This window comes from Eutrigla gurnardus (assembly GCF_963514095.1).
Source record: "Eutrigla gurnardus genome assembly, chromosome: 1".
In the NCBI taxonomy this organism is placed as follows: Eukaryota; Metazoa; Chordata; class Actinopteri; order Perciformes; family Triglidae; genus Eutrigla; species Eutrigla gurnardus.
The window spans coordinates 6,913,286-6,937,730 of NC_139915.1; the positions used below are offsets into that span (position 1 = coordinate 6,913,286).

Sequence of the window (24,445 nt, forward strand, 5' to 3'; positions counted from 1 at the left end):
TATAAAATCTGTTGACTTTGAGACGAGGGAACTAACCCATAATGCCAACTAATTTGCGGTTTTAGGACTCAATTCCATCGAAGTTTCTCTTTATCTTGACATTTCTACCTTCCCTCCCCATTCTTCACTGTAACTATAAAGGTTCTTAATTTTAATAAGTTATAAGTTCCTGCTGTGGTTCTTTCTCTCCTTCCTGCCATCCCCCTCCCAGCAGTGGGACACCTGAGACGTAAGAGGAGAATTTCCTTCTCTTTCAATCTTTCCCCCATCCTCCCCAAATCTAAGTCTCAGTTCGTGTATGGGGACACCTCATCTAGCGAGGATGAGGATAACTTGAGTAAGTAATGTGCTGCAGTAGAAAATAGCTGTGATGTCACAACCAGAGTAGTAGTTGTTCCCGTTAGACTCCTGCATCTTCCTCAAATGACTGTGACCCAGAGTCAAAGGCGCCATTACTTTCCACTCTTTGTTCCCATGTGACTGTGACTCGCAGTACACTGAGATCTTATTGTCCCCTCTCGAGGTGTCAAAAGGCTTTCTGAAAACCTTGAAACATGTAAACGAGGTCGGCTCTAGGAAAACTGGGTACACTAAGATACACAACTAAATAAAAATATTTCATCACAAAATGCACGTAATGGATTAACTTGACTATCCTAAAAAACATTCAGCCTTAACTTGGCTGTGACCTCTCACTTCTCACACGGTTTTGCAGCGGGTGAGTGCTCCCTGTAGTATTTACGCTTTTGCAGTAACAAAGAAATGCACTTAATCCTGAACACAACTAAATGCTGAAAGGTGATGAAGCCCAAAAGTTCAGCTGCAAGAAACTTATTTTTTTTTATAAGGAAACTACTACTTACTGTTGACATTAAGCTGTTTGCAATAAGAATGTGCAATTATCATAATAATAATAAATCCGGTTGACTCCATTAATAAATAAGACCTTGGCTTTTCCTATCCCCTAGCTGATCCAGGATTTAGCTGACCTTAGATTAGTCCCTCTGTAGAAATTACACACATTCACCAGAGAAAGAGGAAACATAATAATCATAAATGCTGCAGTTGGAGTTCCCTCCAGATAAATGTGAGCCTGTCCCCTTTAGTCAAAGCCACTGAGCCTTCCTTTCCTTATCTCTGAGATATTTCCATTAGTGTTCTCTGTCTCCTTCAGGCCAGAACTTTGCCCTCATTATCCTGTTTTGGGTTTGACTTTCTGATGTAGAACAGGCAAGCGTTGCTTTGCATATTTGCATGTACTTCTGAATATTGGGGAGAAAGTATTCTCTAGAAGGAAGTTGCTCCCTGGAAAAGATCTCATACCGAATAAGTAGACAGACTGTGGGGATTATTTAGCAGAGACCGCTGTGTATGCTTTGATTTCATATTTTAATTATTCTTTTTTTTATTTATATTTTGTAGAATCAGATAAAAAAAATACAAGTAGGTCAGAGATTAATTGAAAAATACCAACAGTTTGATTCAAAGAGTAGTCTCTGTGGCTACAACTTTCACGAAAACACAGAATAAATTAAATGTGATCAGATATTGAGACTATTATTTCGTACTGGAAACACAAATTGACTTTGTGATTACTTTTTGGAGTTGCCAAGACTTGGATGCAACCAGGGATTTCTTTGCAGCTTATATATTTAGCAGCCATTAATGGCACTCAATCAAAAGTCAGCACTTCAGCTCCAGCTTTTGGCCTCAGCGCTGGCCGCCCTCATCATTGCCAGAGTCATTTTGTTATTGGCTTCGCCACAGCTTCCAACACAGTAGCTAAATGTTAAATCCCTTGCTCAAGGACCTTAAAGGTAGCTGTTGAAGGACAGGAAGGTATGGATTATTCAATTCTCGAACCAATTCTTGCAGGCATGACAAGTAGTAACTCTACAGTAACAACCTTCTGTCTACACGTGTCGTGGTGTGAGCAGCATGTTAGCGGAGCAGCAGCAGCCTCGGTGCACTGCATGAGTCTACGTGGGACGCGATCAGTGCTGAGTTGTGGGTCACCCGCACTTTGTCAGCACTCAGAATCCAATACATGAACGCTCAGACTTGTGTGCGGTTGACGCGTGCTGAGAAAATACAGACATCATTGTTCTCTTAGATGACTAATTGTGTTCAGGGAGAGCAGGATGGCGTGGTGGTTAGTGTGGTCACAACACCTAAGCAGAGCTTTTCACCACCTTGAATAGATGGAGGAAGGAAAACACTTTGTCCTACCGCTGACTTCCACTCTTGTTTCTTTCCAGGTATGAGGTCGTTCTCCGGCACCTCGGGGTCACTAGCATACAGGTCAGTCCAGCTCTGACACACACACTTTACCAGACCATAGTGCTCAAGGTTTTTACTGCTGCACAGGCCTTTATATTCCTGTAAAGAAGCAACATTGGTTTATTGCGATGTAAAGAAGCATGTTTGGAATGTGTTAACAGGTAAGCCTTGTGAGTGCAGCTGTTTGAGGATAAAACGGTGTGTTTATGTGTGTGTAACAGTATATCAGAGGAGGAGCCTGGCCCTCTGCGGAGCGACACCGAGGGAAAGAGCGCGACGAAAGTCAGCCGGACTTTCAGCTACCTCAAGAACAAGATGTACAAAAAGACCAGGGTGAGGGAACATGGAGCTTTTATCCGTCATGAAGCGGCATACTATATACTGTTTACTACACTGATTCTCATGTGTCAAGTGGGTTTTCTTATTCAGCCTCCTCTTTAAACATGTATCCCTCCAGGTAAGGATGACTGAACACCAGGCTGCTGTTCAGCCTCCCACTGCTTCATGTTCATATCTTTGTAAACATTCACACTGGGAACTGCTTCTTCTGTTGGCCTCTGAACAATTCCAGTCCAACAGTTGGGGGTTTGGTGTATTGCTTCAGGGCAAGTCAGTGTCTCTTGTAACTTCCTCACTTCAGATTCCCCCTGTAGGTTTTTGTTTTTGTATCCTGCAACATTTTTCTGCTCCCAGACGTGAATATCTGCTGTAAGAGATGTGGTCATCTTTTTATTCATACAAAGAGCCATGTCAAGTTGCCAGCGGTCTTTTTCCAGTCAGAATGATGTAGTCCTATCTTATTACATTGCGACCAGTAATAAGCTGATACAAACCGGTAAGAGATTGCAGTGAAAGAAAAATTAATCATGGGTTAGGGGTTGCAAGTCAATAATACTTTATTAGAAATCATGAAACTCAGCATTGCATTTTCTGTATCTTGGCATCCATGAATCTGATTTGCAAATAGAATAGATGTGAATATTAAGAGTTTGAAATAATCCTATGTGGGAATAGATTTTTATAGTTCTGCCGACTTGTGTTTAGAGTCTGTAATTGTGCAGCCCTTGCAAAGAGACACTGAGGGGTGAACAGGAAGTAAAACAGGAAGACAGAGTTGGCTGTGGTTTTATAATCTCATCTCGAACCTCAGTCATCGCTTTGCTTTTAAAGTGACAGAATTCCGTCACCAGAACCCGGTTGCTGCCTGTTAAAGGTCAACGCTATTGATTATGGTTTTGCAGACCCCAAGATGATCAACAAAGCTTAGTAACTCAAATTGACACCTCAGTTAATGGATTGCATCCATGACATACTGTGTGTTTATATTAAGTGACAACCAAACAGCCACTTCAGCATTTACATTTTCAATTTAATTAAGAAAAAAACATTGAACAGCTCCTTTAAAAATATATATTTTTTTAAAAATCTCATGCTGCATTCATGCAGTTTCTCTGCGAGATAGGAAGTCTGAATGTTTGCACGCTGATGTAGTTTGGGCAGTTTTGACATAGCGTCTGTACCAGACCGAAGGGCCGTTGCAGTAATAGCACCTCCTGTTGTGAGCCAGTCGCTTCCTCATTGCAGCTTTCCTGATGGAGCCTCAGTGCTGCTAGTAGCTTCAGCTGCAGCCAGGGATGTTACTCAGGAGATTCACAGGGAGCCATGGCTTCTCAATGAGATGGAAAGGTTGGCTGGAGGTAGGCTCGGAGAGTGCTCTTTTTTTTGTCCCAGACAATTTTGGAATGAAAGAGATTGTCACAATATCATGTTAAAAGTGCCTGGTGTTCCCTTCTGGGCTAATGTCTTTTTCCAGTGAAGTCATTGACTGTTACAGTTTGTTTCACTCGCACGTCTTTTTGTTTAAATCTGTGGTTTAGATGTCACAAGTAATTACTTCTCCTGTTGTGAATACTTGAAGCCAAAAGAACAGTGCTGAGAATTTCTTTGCTGTCTTGTGTTTTTCCAAGAAGTCGAGCTGTCTTTGTAATACCTTTAAATATCTAGATTCTTAGAAAGGTTACAGTGGTGAAGAATGCTTCATTTGGCCTCAGGTTCATAGAAGTTTTGTCGATGTGTTTCTCCTTTGGTTAGGCAGCAGTTGCAGGAAGTGAGAACGGGTGCTAAGTGTTGAAATAAAACATGCAGGCTTGTTTGTTCCAGTCAGCCATACGGTAATCATGAAGCGGCTGAACAAAATGAGCTCTAGTATGTTGGAGCTTTGTGGTCCCTTCAAACCAAGAGGCCCAGGGCCGGCCATTAAAAGGAGCTGGAAACTCCATTTTCCTCATTTCCTCTGGGTTTGGGTGGAGGCTCTGTGATGTAAGTCCAAAAGAATAAGAGCTCTGTTCTTCTCGCCATCGCTTTATGGGATTGGGATTCAGCTCAGTGTACAAAGATGACCAACAGCTGAGGATGACCTTGTCCACTAATGCGGAGGCAACAGAAAGACGGCCCTGTTATGGAAAGGTCATAGTTTTGATTCCCAGACAGCATGGCTTCGTCAGTAGTCATGCATCCTGCAGAAGTCTGAGGAGGAGCTTCGCAGTAGCTGAGAAAACAGAAGAATATGGAATGTTATTATATTGTGACCATAACTATAATTGCTAAGAGTTTAATCGCAGTTGTTATGTACTGCTTAGCACCATGTGGGTAATATAAAACCCTTTCCCATAATCCTGTAAAAAAATAGATCAAATTATGAGTTTTAGAATAAAAAAAAAACAAAGATGAACTGCTTTGAAAATAGTCTCTTAATGAGACATTTTTTTGTCAGCCTAAATAATGCATCACTTAATATGCAAAGCCTCCTGCCGTGTGGTACATCACAGTAATAATGTCGCTCTGCTGGATTCAGAGTAGAATTAAACATAAGCAACTGGCCAAATGCAGGAGGCATTTTGTCAGAGTTGTTTGTCACTCGACAGGTCTCTCTCTGCACGACCGGTTGAAGTAATTCAAAAAAGTTGAATTAATTACTGTCCCCTTCTGGTATGCTTGTGTTCTTAACTATAATACTTCCATCTGTGCAGGAAAAGGAGCGAGAGAAAAGGGAGAAGGACAAGGAGGGCAAGGAGAAGGACAAGAAGGCGATTAACGGTCATCTATTCACACCAGTCACCATGGGTCAGGCAGCCCAGTGCTTCCAGTGCAATAAGGCTTTCAACAGCAAGGAGGTGTTCCATTGCACACGTAAGTCACTTTGTCGCTTTTCTTTTTCTTGCATTGTCCCAGTTTGTGTTCTTTCATTGTCTCTGACTGATCAGGATTCCTGTTGCATTCAGTCTAATTAAAGCCCTTTAAGTTGTGATGCATTATTAAAAGAATGCATCTTGTTGTAAAATTAATTTCCAATTTGTAAACATGCTAAGCTCTCTGCACTGCTGGAAACACGCAACATGGAGTATACTGTTAGGAGGAAAAAATAAGCTGAAGCTGTGAGGATAAGCTCCATCTGTTGTGAAGACTGCACATACATCACCAGGCATGAAGCATATAGAAGCAATAGATTAATTGGGCATGATTATTTTAGAATAATATAGGATGAGCTTCAATGATCCTCACAGGAGAAACTATGACAGTTACAATATACTGTACACAATATGTCATCTGCACAGCAGACAACACCGGGCATTGAAGGGAAGTACACAGTTCCGGTTTATCAATAGGAGAGTCAGTAAACGTTAAGCAAAGTTAGATCCGAAACAAAAACGTGCAAATGTACAAGCTGTAAATGGTTTGCAGACAATAGCACCATTAGTAATTGCTGCATGCGATGAAAAACTGAAGTGGAAATGTCATTGATTTAATAATGTTGATTAAAAAGCCTAACTGCTCCAGGAACAAAAGACGTCCTGAATCTTTCAGTGGAGTATTTTGGCAGTAGGTGCTGATCGCTCCTATTATTCCATTTGTTTGTTTGTCATCTGATTGTAATAGAAAACATAGGTTTGCTTACTCTTTTGCTGATGCAAATAAAGTTTAAAAAGCATCAGAAAACATTCATTTATATAATCAATGATGTAAAGCGTGCGTGTTGTGATGCAAAGCAGAATCACTCGTACTTGGCTGAGCTAGCTTCATGACTTGTTTGAAAGTGCTTCATCTAATGTAACACAGTCGGACTTTCAGACAACAAAAACATATTTTTTTTGCATTGTTTTCCACTGAAACAGCAGCGGCAGCCCTAAAGAGGATGTAGTTTATTGCACAAGCCTTTGGCGTAACCTTAAAAAAAAAAGCCTTAAAAGGAGAAACCAGCTCTGCGATGGCTCACAGCGATCCTCTCAATGGTCACAATCTGCCTCAGATACTTCAGACTGGTGAAAACAGCTCTTGTTGTGTTCAGTTGGTCTGGTTCGGATTGTTGGAGACGTAGACTGTTCTGAGGGCGTTTTCGGGAGGTTTGTAGACGCAGATGTCTGGCTGGTGTCCATTCAACAGACAAATATAGGGATCCTTTGTCTGAGATTAGCTGGGATCAGTTACGACATGCACCAAAAGCAGTTAAATACCCAATAAAACCCTTTTAAGAGGAGAAAAATACTGCAGGAATTTAAGGTGGTTTTATTGAGAGAGTCATAATTAGGTATATCACATAATCTTCTAGGTGGATACTTAAATCCAAATATATTTCACAGTAACACAAGCTTATCCACTTTACAGGTGATAGGTGGCAGTGGAAATGGAATCCCTAACCCTGAAACATGCCTTTTGGCATGCCTCTTCACTAGATGTAATACATAATTCTATAAAAATCATGGGATGAAGTGCCCTCTCGTGTGCCTTTCCAATGGAGAAAACATGATGAAGTGCACTCCAGGGTGCCTTTGAAGTGGAGAAAACATGACGAGGTGCCCTTTAAAGTGGCTTAAATTTCAGATGGCACGATGCGGTGCCATATAGACTGGCTTACATGCTAGAAAGCTCTACGTGGTGGTGGTGCCCTTTTATTTATTTTTTTCACCCTGGCCTCTCAGAAAGCCCGAGTCTTACACAGGATTGACTCACCCTGACTCAGAGCGGAAGTGCGTTGATGTAATCCTAGCAGCGGAAATGTTGTATGTATGTTAGCATAGATGATGCGGTCTGTTATTTAGTTTCACTTGTGCAACCGTTTCTTTTTAAACCTCATCCTACAAACTCAGACCCCAGAGGTGCTTTATTTTGTAATTCCAATTTTTCATGATTTTGTCAATCGATTTAATCCAAGTAACTTGATGTGATTATTTTCTGTTTTTGTTGTAATTAGTGGGTTTTTTTTAGTGCTTCATTTATTGCGGGTACGCGACTATAGATGGTTGTTCCTCTTTCTCTCTCTCTCTCTCTCTCTCTCTCTCTCTCTCTCTCTCTCTCTCTCTTTCTCTCTCTTATTGATTGATCTCTACTTCAAAGTCAACTCGTACGATATGGTTTTAAAGTATGGAATTTAGACACAACAATATGGTACAGGGGAACTCAAGTCTGTCATCGGCTCAGTGGGATCAGTTTACAGTGCAGATCTTATTTAAGCAATCTTAAAAATAATGACCCTTGTTTCAAAATAGTGATTTGGGAATGTTTATATAATTGAAATTTTCCCATGCAAGTCACTGTTTATGTGCGTGTCATTCCTCAGCCTCTCTCTCTCTCTCTCTCTCTCTCTCTCTCTCTCTCTCTCTCTCTCTCTCTCTCTCTCTCTCTCTGTCTGACCCCCCTTTTCTTTCTCTCCTTCGTCCACGAGCAGTATTACCCCTCGATTGCATCACATGCTCAGCACCGGTCTGGCTTTCATTAGTGGGCTGGTGGAGTTTCCTGGCGGGCTATGAAACCCAGTCAGAATTTCTAACCCCCACCTTTTCCACACACCCCCACCACCACCACGCTCATAGTATTCACTGAGCGTCCCGTTGTTTTTCTTTCCAGACTGTAATGCCTCCGTCCACAAGAGCTGCAGGGACAGCCTGCCTGTTTGTGCCAAGGTGAAGATGAAGGTAAATGTAACTCCACCGCTCATTCTCCACTATTCTGCTGTCCTGCATCCATTATTGATCTGAACCCCTTGTTGTTTGCTATGTTTCTCTGGCCAGTTGCCCAAACAGCAGTTTGCAGTACCAGATTCCAGCTCTTTTCCCTCAGTCACGATGAGGAACAAATGTGAGTGAACCCCCTACAAAACTTCATTTCCAGTTTCCGTCTGCAGATTTGATCCCAAAGCTCATTGAAGCTGTTTTAACATTTCATGTCGTTTTAATATTAATTTGGACCGGAGGTAGCTAAAACAAGTTTCTGTACTTCCTTTCTACTTGTTCACTCACAACACGTTTTGGGGCTTTTGAAAGATCAATGGAGTCTGTCAATTATTGAACTCCTCACTTGAAGAGGAAATACAAATAGTATGGTGTTACTAGCTCTTGTGCCAGGATTCAAAGTGAGTGTCCAAGAGAAAGGTCACTTCTATTAGGCAACAACACCCTTATCTCAAGTTTTAGAATATTTTATATATATTAGATCAGTTAAAGGATTAGCAGAACCTCCAGGGACCAATTTTCTAGCCTCTTAGACTAACCTCAAGTGTTTTTATGTTGATTTTTTTATGTTTTTATGTTGATTAAATGAACATGAATTGAATTGAATCTAAATCAGCTACAGCAGATTTTGGGAGCAGAAGAAAAAAAACCCAGTTGGGATAAAGAACATAAATCAAGGGGGAAGAAGGTTCATTTTCTCATAGACTTCTATGCAATCAGACACCTATTTGCAACCAGAGGAGTCACCCCTGATGGCCAGTAGAGAGAATGACAGTTTATTATCCTTCAGCGTTGGCATCACTTTTTCAAAACCAGTGGTTGCTGCCTGCATAGTATATGGATAGTACACTATATGTATACTATATGTAAGGTGCTGCTTACAACGTGTCTGTCTCTGGTCCAGCTGGTGGGACAAGGGAGCGCCCCTGGTCTGCCATCTTGTCCCCTGAAGACCATCCTTCCCTGATGATCCCATCACGGAGACACACGAGCATCATGGCTTTCCATGGCAACAACCTCTCCAAGAGTCTCTCCATAAGCAACATCGCTGGGTGAGCTGTGTGTTTGTGAGTGTATGTGAATGAACACTCCCGATAATAACATTTCTATTCAAATGAATTGAAACGCTTCTGTTGCTTTTGTATTGAAGCCATGTTGTGTTTTTCTCTCTTTTTTTTATTATTTGTTGCCACTTAAATTGCTCGCTGCATCTACAATGCGCCACATGTGTTTCAACAGCTTAGCGGATGTTTGTGATTGTAACTGGCTGTATATTTTTGTTATCTCTCCATTCAGTCCGGTGTTTGATGAGATGCCGATTAAAGGCCTGCGGTATCTCTCCCAGTCTACTGACTCCCTCAACAGAACCCACCAGGTCACAGAGTCCATGGAATCGCTCACTGATGAAGGTCAATACACAAATGCTCAAACCATTGATCTGACTGCACAAGACAGCTGTCTGTCAGCTAGGATCGAAGCCTTTTGGGCCTCTAATTGGAAAACTGTTTGAATAGCTCACAATTTTTTCACAAAATGTGTTCATCTGTATCTGCGTCTGTTTTAATGAAGTGAAACTAAAGTGAAACTAAAGAAACGTGAACAAATGTAAAATAAAATTGCCTCTTCCCTGAAAACTGTTTAAGACAATAACCCCCGAGTTGTGTCGTACACATCAAATGTAATAGAAAATACAACACAAAAGCTTCAAATTGTAAATGCAAGCTGTTGTTGTTGGTGCAGGGACGGAGATGATGGACGGCCAGCTGATGGGGGAGTTTGAGGCGGAGGCCAAGGAGCTGGAAGCTGATTCGTGGAGTTTATGTGCCGAGCAGCAGTACCTGCAGCAGCTCGACAAAGAGCTGGCGAAGAGACAGGACATCATCTACGGTATGTTGGATTAGCCGAAATATGCTTTTAAATTGTATCTTAAAGGAGTCATAACCTGGTTTTATACGTATCCAGCCCCCCTTGGATCGCTTTGGATCAATTCGTAAAACTTATTAGAAAAAAAAAAAAAATTTTAATCAAACATTGAGCTTGTTCTGACCCTTTTTCGTACCGCGATTTTATCACGCGAGATTACGCGCGAGGTTTTGACTGGTCCGGATGTGCATTGTATAATATGTAATGAGGCGCGCGTTGATTCGCCGCAGGAAGGACAGAGCCGGGGGGGCTTGCCTGCATGCAGACTCCAAAACATAAACAGCCCCCTGTCATGGCGCACACACTAAATGACGAACCTTACGGAATTCAGGCCTTTATGTACGAACCAGAGTCGGAACCCGAACCGGAGAGTGAAGAGCCAGAGACGGTTGAAGAGACACGTTTACAGCAGGACGTCAGGTAGCGGACGGGGGGGGGTTGGGTGGTGAAAGAGGGGTGGGCTTATGCAAGTAGCCTCCACGGTGACGTCACCGTAGGCGCAGAATCAAAATCTCGTGCTTTAGGAATGCACACCCTTGTGTGCTATTCCTGTTCGGAAAAAGAGCAGAAGCGAAAAAACGGCGCCACTTTCAAACTCCAGCCTTTCAGGCAAGTTTCAACTGAGGTCAAACACAGATATGCATGTTTTAACAAGAGAAATTGCGATTTCCTGGTGATGACTCCTTTAAGAAAGAAATGGAGTGTTAAGGAAAACGTTCTGGAAGTTAAAAAGTGCAGCTCTTCAGTGTTTGTCCAGTGTATTCTCATTTAGCAAAAGTAATGGAAATGTCTTGAAATAACTGGTCAGAGTAGACTATTTATGGTTAAAGATAACTTAAAGAAGAGGAACAACTTGAGGACTGGGTTAATACTTTTTGGCCAGATGTCTACTGTATAAATTAAAATTGGCAATAGCATGCCTTAAAATGTTCAGTTGCATCTAAAGTCTCGAGTGAGAGATTGTTTTTATAAGAATCTACTTCTAAGTTAAGCAGTGACATACAAATGCCATAACTTAGCATGGCATTCTATGTAGACCTCTGAGGTAGAATTATTTAAATGCATAGATTTGCTTCTTATGTCATTCTTGGACTCAATTTTGCTCCATTGTACGGCCTCCAGAGCTGATGCAGACGGAGATGCATCACATCCGGACGTTGCGCATCATGTCAGAAGTCTACAGCAAAGGCCTGCAGAAGGAGCTGCAGCTCGAGCTGCAGACGGTGGAGAAGCTGTTCCCCGCGTTGGATGAACTGCTGGAGCTCCACACGCAGCACCTCCTCCGCCTGCTGGAGCGGAAGAGGGAGTGTCAGCTGGAAGGGGGGAGCTCAGAGGGAGGCTTCACCATCAACAGGATAGGAGACATCCTGATCAGCCAGGTTAGAGGAGGGAGGGGCTGCAAAAGTAGCATTTTACATTAACTATTCCATGTCAATGTATTGGCCGGTTGATTCACTACCTTGGTCCAAGCTGAAATATCTCAACAACTATTAGATTGACATTGAAAATGACATTTTATACAAACACTTGGTGGTGGAGGTGGATGAATATTTTGGTTTATGACCAGATGCTGAACTAATAACATTCCCATCAGCCTCAGCTGTGCTTTGTGTTTAGCATTAATTAGAACATGTCAGCTGTGATCGGCTCCAGCACCCCTGACCCTGAACGGGCTAAGCGGTGATAGATAATGGATTGATGGATGGGTTAGAAAATGTTAGTATGCTAATGCTAAACTATGGTAAACATTGCAGCTGCTCAACATCAGCATGCGTCCAGCCTCACACAGCAAGGACCAACGAAGGACCGTTATCCTGCCCAAGCAGTCCTTAGATCTGTGGAAAATAATGTCCATTGTTTGAATCCTTAGCTAATGCCAATGTTTTAGTATGCCTCATGCACACATACACCTCTTATGTAAATGTCCACGTTCTTTCAATACCGTTATAGTGCCTAATATAGTGCCTCAACTTTCTCCCAGCTCTTCTTTTGCTGGACCAATATTAGTTTTGTGTGTTCATGTCTGTTAAATTCTGCTCCAGTTCTCAGGATACAACGGTGAAAGCATGAAGAGGGTTTACGGAAGATTCTGCAGCCGCCACAACGAAGCCGTGACCTTCTACAAGGACCTCCTGACCAAAGACAAACGCTTCAAGGCCTTTATCAAGGTACGAATCTTTCAACCTAGTGTATCTCAACTGTATCCGACTATAGTGTTACTTTTTGGAGAAGTTACTTTTGTGTTTTGTGGGGGAGATGTCTCAGAACCATTCTGTTGTGTCCTGTGCTGCTTGCTGTGTTTACCGGGCGGCTTGTTCCCGGTTTGTCGAGCTGCATCCGTAATCACAGCAAACACATTCTTCAGTTATTTTGATGTATCGTTCTACAGCAAATGAGTTTTGAGGTTGATCATTTCAAAACCTTGTGTTGTTTCAGGCCACCTGTTGTGTAGGCATGTCTTACTAAAGCACTTGTTGTTTGTTTTTTTCCAGAAAAAGATGAGTAGCAGCATTGTGCGGAGGCTCGGCATCCCAGAATGCATCTTGCTGGTGACTCAGAGGATAACGAAGTACCCAGTGCTAATTCAGAGATTGCTGCAGCACACTAAAGGTTAGCTTTCTGTCTGCCTTTCCGTTCACACAGTTTGTTTTAATTGGAATGACTGTGCAAATACCAACTATTATGAGCACCTGACAAAGCAGCAAGTGGTTAGGTCAGGCCGTATAGCAATTTACAAAACTCAGATGGAATGTAGGGAGATCTCACGCTCCAATTGCTCCAATTTGGTAAATGGTTCTACTTCGTTGTCTCAAAAACATCTTTAATGAATGTGTATCTGTGCAAAAACATACTATACAAAACAAATTCTCACTATTTTTGACCCTCAAACTTGAGCAAAATTATACCTGTTAGAAAGTAATTGCAGAAAACGTGAAATATATTATGGGCTCAATGCTGCACTGGAGCCCTGTTGAGGATCAGCCCTCCACTGACAGTATGAAAACTAGAGCACTGAGCAGCAGTGTATCTGCTTCTCTGTCGCCAGTTACAACACTTGCTTACCACAGTCTATAGTTTACTAGCTAACAGTGGTGTAGCAGGACAGATCCTGGGGGATTTGGGGAAAAATCCATGAGCAGCCATACGTCTATGGTGTGCATGCTCTGCCCGTCGAGCATCAGAGTTCCCATTCTACAGCTTATTTTCACCATTTTGAAATCTAATTATGTGGACTTGCTCTTTTTTTTAATCATGCAAATTTGTCTGGATGCTTAATAACACATTTTTTTCTGTGTTGTGACAAACTGAGACCACATATTCATGCTTTATCCGTACTTTAACTAGAATCTCTGTGCTAGTGCGCTGTGTTAGTTTATATTTGGATCTAAAGGATTTACCCATAAACAAATTACCGAAAACAAAAGAGAATAAGCCGGTCGTTGCTTGTAGATCATTAGAGAACCATGTTGATTTGTGGTTCACATCACCTTTTTAGCAGGATGTTGTTTTCTAGCATTGACGTTTTAGGACCTGTTGATACTTTGACTTTCCCCAGAAATGTGTGTTTGTCAAATCTGTAAAAAGTGTAAAGGCCAAACTAAATGCAATAATTTGTCCAGGCTTGAAACACCTAGGGTTAATTGTTTATCTAAAACAATACAGCTAAATAGCAAAGCAAAATTACAGTTTTCACATTCAAACAGTATGCAGTTCAGGATGACAGCATATAATTCCAAGATCACAGTTTCTTTTATTTTCTCTGTATGATTAGATTCCCCCTCCTCCCATACAGTACAGTCTGCTCCAGTCACACTGCAAAACAACACTCTAAAGTGTAATTTGTTTGAGGAAAGCTCCGGGAAAAGGAGTTTCACATATTTTGAAAAAAAAATTAGGCATATGTTAAATGGTTGTTTTGAGAATAATAAATCAAGCGTACTTAAAAGAACTGAAATGTTTCACACCAAATGTATATCTGATTTAAAGCAGCTCTCGTCGGCTGGCCTCCCACTATGTACATTCACTCTAATCCTTCCCCAAAGCCTGTTTATAGTTCTATGTGGGACGAGGGAGCTCTGACTTAATCCCCAAGGTGCTTTAAGAGGACTCTCTCCTGCCAACACTTGATAGATACTGAGTGGAAATAACACGGCGCGCTCACAGTTGGGGATAGTATTATACTGCTCAGGAGCACCGAGGTACGACAACCAAAGGAGCCAAATATTCCACTTTGGGGGAAAATATTACAGTGAGTCCAAAACCGCAAACCAATAATATACACGACACTTATCAGAGACACATCAACTCTGGGGAGTGCAGACCTGCAGGCCAGTGGTGATTTTAATCCTCTAAATGAATTCATGTAAAAAGTAGTCCCTCTGTGGAGACTCCAAGGTTACTCACATGCTGCTGACTCCGTCCTTTTACCTCCTTGTTATTACATAACTCGTGTTTTGTTTTTTTTTCAAATTATATTTTTAGTTTTAGTCTTTTCAACTTGGACATTATTCTCCCATGGGGACAACATTTTTTGAAATTGGTCCGGCCAATCTACTCCCACAAATGGGCTTTTCGGCCTTTGTTATGATAGTATCTTCAAGCTTCTCCTCCATTTTCTACAGTGATGTCAACAGTGCTTTTCTGAAAAATCCACTTGAAGCACTCAGAGCAGCCGCACAAAAAAGGCGGGGCTAAAAAGAGCAGGAAACATCACTTGTTCTCTTGGTGGCGGCATGCTGCTGCATACGCTTTCTCCTCATTGGGGAGAATAAACAAAAAGAAATGCTGGTGAAACCCGCTATATGGACACAGGTCCGCGTTTCCATCTTCGTCTTCCTTCAGAATGAGACTTCTCCTTGTGTGACCCTTTCCATAATGTTGTTAGACACTTATGATATCAAGCCGAGCCTGTCAGTGGACTTTTTTTTATTCAGTCATAAATCTATAATATAGAGAAATGTGCAACAATTGAAACTTCCAGGGAAGAAGTCAATGCAGTCCCGGCTGCACAGTTTGATTGATAAGTAAAAGAGCACCCCGGCCCTGATACGCTGATCAGCAACAGAAGCAGTAGGTCAGGTCCAGGAGTTTGAATAAGAAAGTGTCCATTTTCTTTTCATCTCTTCTAACATCCCGCTCTCTGACTACCATCATACATTCACAATGTAACAAGCAACAGAGGGAAAATGCCAGAAACTGAAATCATGCATAATCGTGAGTGTGCAGTTTTAATCACATTCACACTCTACATCCTAAAATCCCATTAAGGTGTGGTGAATAGACCTTTTCACAAAAAAGGAGAAAGTCATTTTTGATCATTCGTGGGAAGACATATTCAGAATGGCTACTGAAACTGACCTAACAAGCAGAAAATGTCCAGTGAGACGATGAAGCATGCAATGTTGCATACTAATGACTTGGAAATAAAAATGTCATAGAAATGGGCAGAACAGTGGATAGCCTACTATTTCGGGCACCACAAGAGCCAATGTGATCTTGAAACTCATTATCAGTCGCATTGAACAGTATTTTGGTGTGGATTTCAAATGATGCAGGGAACAGGAAAGTTATTATAATTATGTCAAAGTGAAAGATGCAACACGCATAAAAGAAGTTACGTTGACTTAATAGAGGTTTATCTGCTCAACCAAACCAACTAAAACCATAAAAACGTCCTCTCTGCAAGCTCTCTCAGTGAGTCATAATGCCGGCGTGGTTAAATACCAACATTTCTCTGCACCGTGGTCTCTGCATCAACTGTATAAACACCTCCTCAGCTTTAGCCACCCTACCCGTCTGGTCCAAGTGTGCTAGTTTGGAGCCATTCAAATTACAAAATGGACTTTTGCCTGCATATGTGCTTCTGGTGGTTTTAATAAAAATAAAACACTTAAAAATATCTGTGCTTCAAACAACTGCATTTGATCATCGGGTCATCAGGTGTGGAGTTAAACCTTGAAATCGAACCCGAGGCGTTGGTTAATGCCAGACTGCTACACCGTTGCCTGTCTTAACCTCTCATCACGTGTCGAACGCAGAAAGCGAGGAAGACCACGACGACCTGACGGACGCCGTTCGGATGGTGAAGGAGGTGATCGCAGCGGTCGACAACAAGGTGAACGAGCACGAGAAAAGACGCCGCCTGAAGGACTTCCACGGCCGCATGGACAGCAAGTCCATCATGATGATGAAGAGCGGTCAGATTTTTGCCAGGGAGGATCTGCTGAGGAGGAGGCTGATCCACGACGGGGTTCTGCAGCTGAAGAACAGCCAGGGGAGACTAAAGGGTGAGGGGACACTTACCGTCTGCTTTACTACTCATTGAATGACTGCAAATTCTCTCTGTAAATGCGTAAAATAAATAGTATAATCAATTTTCCTCCATTTTCTCCTGGCTGTTCTCCAGACGTCCACGCTCTGCTGCTATCAGACGTCTTCGTCTTCCTCCAAGAGAAAGACCAGAAATATGTCTTCGCCATGCTGGTAGGATCCTGCTGCCACACCTCTCTCCTCCCTTTCTCTTTACCTCTGCTGCTCCCTCCATTTCCCCTCCATCCCACTCGTAATAACGGTCTTATTATGAGTGCTGCCAGAGATGCTGGTGTCATATTTTCCTATCCCACTGTTGTTGCAGTTAGCATTAGCTGGCCCGCTCAGCTAACCCATTGTGTGATAATGCCTGTCTCTGGCTGGCCAGCTAGCTACACCTAATAAAGCTGCTCTGGTGTTCAGCATCGACCCAACTGTGATAAATCATATAGGTGTGAGTCGTTTTTTCCATGTTTACAGAACTCACAGCACACACACACACACACACACACACACACACAGTTGTGCGAATAAAAACAGAGGCGGGCCTGTGGTAAAATAATCACATCCATCATTAAAAAAAGTCCTGGCATGTTTGAGTTGAGGCTGTTGACATTGAAAAGAGGAATAAAGTGGCTCTAAATGGATGACAGCCACATGCATTTTGGGCAACACGAGCTTCAGTTTGGAGAATCACTTACAGTCCCAGCAGCCTGTAGCAACAAGGTCAAAGGTCACCAGGACAGAATACTCATGTGAAACTAAGTATGGCTAATATGAGGCTCCTGGAGCCGTATGCAGCGGTTATCACCCACAGTTAGCCTGTTGAGTATGAATTCCAACTTTTAGTGTTTCTTTCGCCGAGGGGCAGAAGGTAAAACAAAGATGGGATTTCTGGACGAAGAAAAAAACCCGATTGATTTTCTGCACTGTGTGGATTTTATTCCTATTCTTTCACAGCATAGTCACAATATAAAGACAAAGTCTGAACCTATCCCTAAACCTCAGAGGAGATTGCTGGAAAAATGTTGGGATGTGGTTATAATTTCAGAGTTTTACTGGATAGAGCAGAAATGAAACGGCGGTTTGTGGTGTTAGCCTACTAAACTCTGCTTTACAGTTTTTGCTGCCTTGAGGATGCAGAGACTGCTGAGGCTCAGCTGAGGATGATAACATTAACCAGGATCTCATTTTGTCTTTTTTTTCCTCTTTCCACCAAAATCTTTTTTTTTAATCTTCGCTTTCTATCACCCAACTGCTCACTCCTCCTGCAACCTTCCTTTTCTTCTAACTGAGCTTTCTTCTATTCTTCCTTCTTCACTGCATTTGTATTTGCATGCTTTTGTTCCCCTGATTTCCTTTTCCCATCCTCCCTCCTCTCATAATGATCATTATCCTCTTCCTCTCCCCCTCCTTCTCACTCCCTCCTGCTTCTTCCTGCCTTTCCCATCCTCTCACCATCCTCAACATTTGTCTCCCCTCCTCCTCCCCCCCCTCCCTCCTTGACCCTCCCACTGTCATCTTTTTCTTTTCATTCTCCTCCCTTGTTGCCTCCATCAATCCCTCCCCTCCTCCTCTCCCTGTAGGACCAGCGCTCCACGGTCATCTCCCTCCAGAAGCTGATTGTGAGGGAGGTGGCTAACGAAGAGCGCGGCCTCTTCCTCATCACGGCGGGCATCGAGAAGCCGGAGATGATGGAGGTCCTGGCCATCTCCAAGGACGAACGCAACACCTGGATGCAGCTCATCCAGGAAGCCATGCAGTCCATGTAAGTGGCGTTTATTTATGTGTTTTTACTTAAAATAAATTATTATGCTAATACTTCTGTGATTAATATTTTTGCCAGAGGAATATTTTAGACATTTTTCAACTCGGGCTGATTGAGTGTAAATGCTGAGGTAAACTTAACTTGACCTTACCGCCCCCATTTACTTCAACCCATAACCTCAGCTGCACTCAGCATGCTTTACATTCAGTATAGGCCTCTTATGGTTAATTTATGGGATATATATCTGTGGTGTATCCCACGAGTTAGACCAGTTCTCTAGATAGTAATAAATGGTAAGCTGCGACAGAGCACTTTGCTGTCAGGAGGATTAGCACTACTCTACCTGGGGATGGGATGTACTCAGGGACAGTCTAATGCTGGATTGGCTTCAAGGGCAGCTCACTATAAGCAGAGGATTATTAGACTGCAGCCAGCGGGAAGAAGAGAGTTTTACCACTCCACTGTTTCTCCCTCCCTCCCTGCCTGACTTCTGTCAACGTACAAACTTGAGATCAGGCTATTGGCAGGAATGGAGGAGCTAAAAACAAAACCAGTTTTCTATTGATGCTCCGTCTGTCGTTTCCACAAGAAAAACATCAAATATCTGGCTCTTTCAGTGACTATGATTTTCATTAATCCTTTCTAAAAGAATTGTTTATTCTTTAAATTATCAGAAAATGAGGAAACAAGTGGGATATTGTTATTCAGTCATCAGTCTTTGGCAATTCATTTCAATCCCTACTTGTAGATTTATACACACACACACAGCATATATATATATATATATAGTAAGTGATGTAGAAACACTGTAGATGATGATTTGTAGAATCCTGTATAATTTACTACTAATTTTACTACATCAGGTCTGATTTGTTTGTCTTGTCCTTGGTTTGCCAGGGAGAAGGATGAGGACGAAGGGATTCCCAGTGAGACGGAAGATGACAAGAGACAACTGGAGACTAAAGCCAAGGAGATGCGAGGTGAGTGCAAAAGAAGACGGAGATACATTTGTTCCAAATACCACAAAAAAAAACGGTTTTCCTCAACGTCTTGTCTGTTTCTCTTCCTGTCTGTCTCTTCTGGTTAGATATGTTGAGACAGAAGGACACAGAGATCATGTCTCTGCTGGAGGAGAAGGTGCAGCTCTTCAGGGGGATGTGGGAGGCCTCGAGCCCAGGCGAGGAGGCCGGCCGACAGGTCCAGCCTTTCTTCAGGTCAGCCTCCAGCTTGGAGCCCCCCAGGGGGGCGTCTATCATGAAGGACGCCTTGGAGGAAGGTAAGACAGAGAAAGACGGTATTGCACATTAAAGCAGAATGATTGAGTTGATCACATCTCAGTTTCCATCCATGTATTAATGAAAAATGATTAGAGCTGAAAACTGAACCGTTGTTATTGTCATATGTCGCATGAATGAATGAGGTTTAACAAGAACACAATGCTATTTCTGTCGACTACAACAGATTTCACATGGGCCGTTGTGGTTGTGGAAATGATTCCTACATGGGAGTTTGTTTTCATTCCCACATGGAATATACCCATCAGTATGTCATTGTCCCGTTCCCACAAGACAAAATCACAAATTCTCACAGAAATAAATACAGCCTTGAAACTGGCTTGGAAAACATTGCTCACGATTTTCAAGGTCTTGTACAGTGCCCTGATGGGTGTACGACCACGTGACATAGCCCAGTGACACTGCACAAGACCTGGAATCACCCCTGGTGCTCGCCAGCTGGGCGCCAACACCTTTCCACTGTGTATGGGCGACATTAAAGCAGTCAGAGTGTGTTTTAGGATTTTATATGAGCTCTGCTCGGTGCTTTGGCAGCTCTGTTCATCAAATGTGTATGAGAAGAATGCAGCATGAAGTTGACTGTGAGAGATACGGTGTATTGTGACAAAGAAAGAATGAAATGTGGGGAAAAGCTGACTTTAAACTTCAAGTATCGGGTCTGGAGATTTTTGGTAGACTGAAAAATAAAACTGCTGCAAAGGATTCTTTTTTTTTTTCTCCGATGATGAAAGATTAACTAGACTCTCAAGAGAAGACAAAAATATGATTTTTAGTCGGGACGGCGACTTTTGCATTTTCATAATTTTCCTGGTCTTTTAGAAAAGAATGCCGTATTATTGACTGAACAAGATGCAGAAAACATTGTAATTCAATTAATTGTTTTGCTGTGTGGTATTGCTATCACAAAGCACTATTTCTTGTTATATTAGATGCACCATACCCTATTTGCTTACCAAAAAATTTGCTGCTATCTAGCGATCTAAATGACTGAGGAACTATGCACTGATGCAGCTAGCCCTTAAGGAGTTCCAAGCACTGCTGCAGTGTTCCCAGAAGTGGTGTACACTAGTTTCCTCATTTTCTGATAATTTAAAGAATAAACAATTCTTTTAGAAAGGATTAATGAAAATTGATCAACTGGTGGTGTAACGGCCATTCAACTAAGAAATGTTTGCAGCTCTACTGCACGAAGGCTGTATGAAGGAGGGAACTTCTACAAGGGTTTCCACTTGAAACTATCTGGAAAGGTTTAGCTACAGTATTACAGAATATATTTTCCACCTCCTTCAAAAGCCCGGGGCAATAGTTGTCCTTATTTGATATGTGAATTGGCAGCAGTAATGTCATTTCTTCTGCTGAGGGTTATCGTGTTTTACTGCAAGTTCACATCCACCAGCAGCATTAGTTTCTCATTATTTTCCACTGGAAAGGTCGCAGTGCTGCATGGTCTTTGTATGTATGTGGATACCAATACTGTGTATGTCTTGCCAGAGTTTATAGAATTTCACATGGTTAAGATATCTAAACTTTCAGTACTGTGGTTCAAACAGGTTGTCAATAGTTGCTTAGCAACAGGAGCCAATACCAGGTTGAAAGCAGAAGTGCCTTGTAGGATTCATGAGTGCAGAGTTGAACTGTAACATAGTTAGCCGAGATAATTCACTTACTAACATTGATGTTTTCCCTTCTCTCTGTGTGTGTGTGTGTGTGTGTGTGTGTGTGTGTGTGTGACAGTGGAGACGTTACAGGGGCTGGTGAATGGTAGCCTGGGCGGGGCGATGGCCAGCGTCCAGGAGGGAGGGGGCGCGGGGCCGGTGTGTTTGCCCCGCCGGGCCGAGACCTTCGGAGGCTTTGACAGCCACCAGATGCTCAGCAGTAAGAGTAAGTCTGCTGCTGCTGGCTGTTTTTTTTTATTTTATTTTTTTATGGAGAGATTGTGCTGACGGACCAAGTGGTCTGAAGCACAGTAACAGTCGAAGACACTGACCTGCTGGTTGCCGATGACCGATCAACTTAATGACTGAACTACAAATGTGCAGTGACACTGCTTTTTTTAGTGGGACACCACACCCACCTCTTTCCCACGGTGCCCCTGTTCAGTGCACTTTGATAAAGTTCTTTAGACGGGGACTTCCTGAGGGAGACATGGCCTGGGGCGATCCCTCTGAAATGGCAGCTTGCAAAGTGAGAGTGGGACTTTACTGGCACAACTGGAGCCATAAGAGGTCCGGATCAGTAGTCGTACCTGAAGCGCTTTTTTATCAGTGTGATGTTTTATTTATTACAAAAAACAGACTTAGAGACACATCAACATCGGGGACATCATGTCAAACAATCAAGACATAATATAAGCTAATATTTAATGAGTGGCATCAACTGATCCACATGATTTTTTGAGCAAAGGAAATATTTATCATGAAAAAATACAATTACAAGTTCACACATTTTCCACAATACTGTCTCGCAGTAGACTTGAACGTGGATTATTTGCTGCCTGGTTGATTTTCTCTGTGTCTTCCCTTTGTGTCAGGTGGAGACGGCGACGAGAGCGAGGAAACAGCGGGAGATCTGCGCAGGACGGAGTCTGACAGCGTTTTAAAGAAGGTCTGCATCTCAACAGCCAATTATGCGTCACTCTGAAGCCGCTGCACCCCCACGCCCCGATGAGAACCTGAGGCCATGTGTGGGGGTGTATTTGTCCTCCAACATTAACAACGCCATTAAGATGAATTTAGCCACTTCTCTACCTCCAGTGAATTAGCCTCTTGACTCTTCCTGCAAAGGACCCGTTGCTAATGGCGACCATCAGTTGTATAAGAATTCAATAGTGGATGTGAATTAATGGGCGGCCTTTAGGTGTTGCTATTGTAGTTCTGCAATGGATGCTTGCCTTTGTAGTCATTTATCCTGCAGATATCCAGCAGCTGGACTGCATGTAATTGTTTCTTAAATGTTTTAGTGGAGCCGGGCTACTCTAGTAAGTGTATAGTGCCTTTTCTTGTTAATTCTACTATCCGAACAATAGAGCAGTGCTTGGTTTTTATTTACATTTCATCCTGGGCGTAGAGCCAGAGTTCAGAGGGGGTTCAGCAGTAAAAGAAGTCAGAATGATCATTAAATACACAATGCAGAGTTAATCCAAGCATTTCCGCTTTCTATTAGACTCACATTGGTTTATGGTTTTCTTTGTAAATGGAAAATACATTCTTGAGATGTTTAAACCATCATTGTGTTAAACACAGTACGTGCAAGAGTGCGGTATCACTGTACCAGTCGTACGTAATCATACCCAGATACAATTACATTTTTACAGCACACCCACATGTGCAACTATAATCACATTAAGGCATAGGCACTGTACAGTATGCACTGGACACACACAACGTGACACACGAGAAGATGTGTATGTGTGTGCATGTTAGTTCATTACTGTGTTCAAGCTGTACATTACTGAGTGTGTGTGTGTGTGTTTGTGTGCAGGGAGGAAACGCCAACCTGCTGCTGCTGCTGAAGAGGAACAGTGAGGTAACACTGACTTCCTCTCTCTGACTCAATTAGAGCTGATGTTTATATGGGAACTGTCCAAACTCTGTGTCACCCTCATCATTATCAGCATCAACATACATGTATGTATCAGCTGACACGGTGGTAACAGCAACAGCAGTTGCAGGAAATTGTTTGGTGTGCACGATAGTTACCGTAAAATGAAACAGGCACTATAGCCTTATTATAATAATACATTATGTAGTTGTGTCAGTGTACTGTAGATGAGAGGAATAAGTTAATAAGTAAAAGCATGATTATAATAGCAGGTATAACAGTCCAGCATTTTTAGAGTATCTAGCTCCCGTTGCGGTAAGCGAGTGAAACAGGACAGGAAGGCAAGACATAACGTTTTTAACGAGGAATTTGATTTGATGGTTGAAAAGATTAGCTCATGGCCTCCTCGAGCTCTGATTGATTGATGATGCCATGATATCCATCCATCCATCCATCCATCGTCTACCGCTTATCCTGTATTCAGGGTCGCGGGGGGGGGGGGGGGGGGGGGGCTGGAGCCGATCCCAGCTGACTTTGTTTTCCAAGAAGGATAACACATTGGATTTTGATTTTAAAATATGAAGCAATAGATTTTTATTTTGTTTGTAAATTTCTGCATATATTGTTAAATAGGTGCACAATATGACCGGGGATGTGATGGAAAAGGGTTTAAAGGGATTTCAGCTCGACTTTTAGAGGATTTTTTGAAAATATAAGTTGTGAAAAATGAATTGTGTACAAGAATAGAACAAGCAGCCTAAGTAGTACAAGTACACTACCTGAAAAATAAAGTTTAAAATTCACATTAATGCCACAGAAGTATTCTGAAGGCCATCCACACCCCTTAGTGAAAAGTTAAAATAAGACTAAAGGTGTTCATCCATGCAGCTCTGTGAAGGTGTACTGTGGCACAGCAATGGTTCAAGCTAAATGCTAACCTTAGCATGCCAACATTTTCATCTTTAGCAGATATAAAGTTTGCCTTATTAACCATCTTAGTTTAATGTGATTTGCTTATTCGAATTTACATCAGTTTTGCAAGCCATGAACCAAAGCATTGGAAAAACTAAAATGTGCCCTGATGTTGGCGTTGGATGTTCATGTAGTTATAATTCAGCCTCTGATGACCATGAAGGCATGTACTGAAGTTAGTGCCACACCATCCAGTAGAGATATTTCACTCAGTGAAAACATTGACCTGCTGGAGGAAACGTCAGAAAACACCAAAGTCAGGAGGATTTATCAAATGTAACGTGAGTTTGAAATTTCATGGAAATCCATCAATCGCTGCAAAGATATTTCACTGCAGGTCTGTGTTCAATCAG

At 42.2% G+C, this 24,445-nt stretch overlaps 1 protein-coding gene across 3 annotated transcripts in view; it reads left to right on the forward strand.

The window, feature by feature from the left end:
• akap13 (A-kinase anchoring protein 13) overlaps positions 1-24,445 on the forward strand; it is a 93,802-nt gene that overhangs the window by 60,797 nt on the left and 8,560 nt on the right. For all 3 annotated transcript variants that reach the window (XM_084013450.1, XM_084013449.1, XM_084013448.1), the window contains exons 15-33: positions 2,259-2,301; positions 2,502-2,613; positions 5,310-5,469; positions 8,182-8,249; positions 8,346-8,412; positions 9,190-9,337; positions 9,582-9,694; positions 10,026-10,172; positions 11,331-11,587; positions 12,251-12,376; positions 12,701-12,818; positions 16,247-16,495; positions 16,615-16,691; positions 18,104-18,285; positions 19,183-19,265; positions 19,373-19,561; positions 21,315-21,461; positions 22,111-22,184; positions 23,061-23,105. In XM_084013450.1, the coding sequence (XP_083869576.1) occupies positions 2,259-2,301; positions 2,502-2,613; positions 5,310-5,469; positions 8,182-8,249; positions 8,346-8,412; positions 9,190-9,337; positions 9,582-9,694; positions 10,026-10,172; positions 11,331-11,587; positions 12,251-12,376; positions 12,701-12,818; positions 16,247-16,495; positions 16,615-16,691; positions 18,104-18,285; positions 19,183-19,265; positions 19,373-19,561; positions 21,315-21,461; positions 22,111-22,184; positions 23,061-23,105 (2,405 nt within the window). The remainder of the gene's footprint in view (positions 1-2,258; positions 2,302-2,501; positions 2,614-5,309; positions 5,470-8,181; positions 8,250-8,345; positions 8,413-9,189; positions 9,338-9,581; positions 9,695-10,025; positions 10,173-11,330; positions 11,588-12,250; positions 12,377-12,700; positions 12,819-16,246; positions 16,496-16,614; positions 16,692-18,103; positions 18,286-19,182; positions 19,266-19,372; positions 19,562-21,314; positions 21,462-22,110; positions 22,185-23,060; positions 23,106-24,445) is intronic.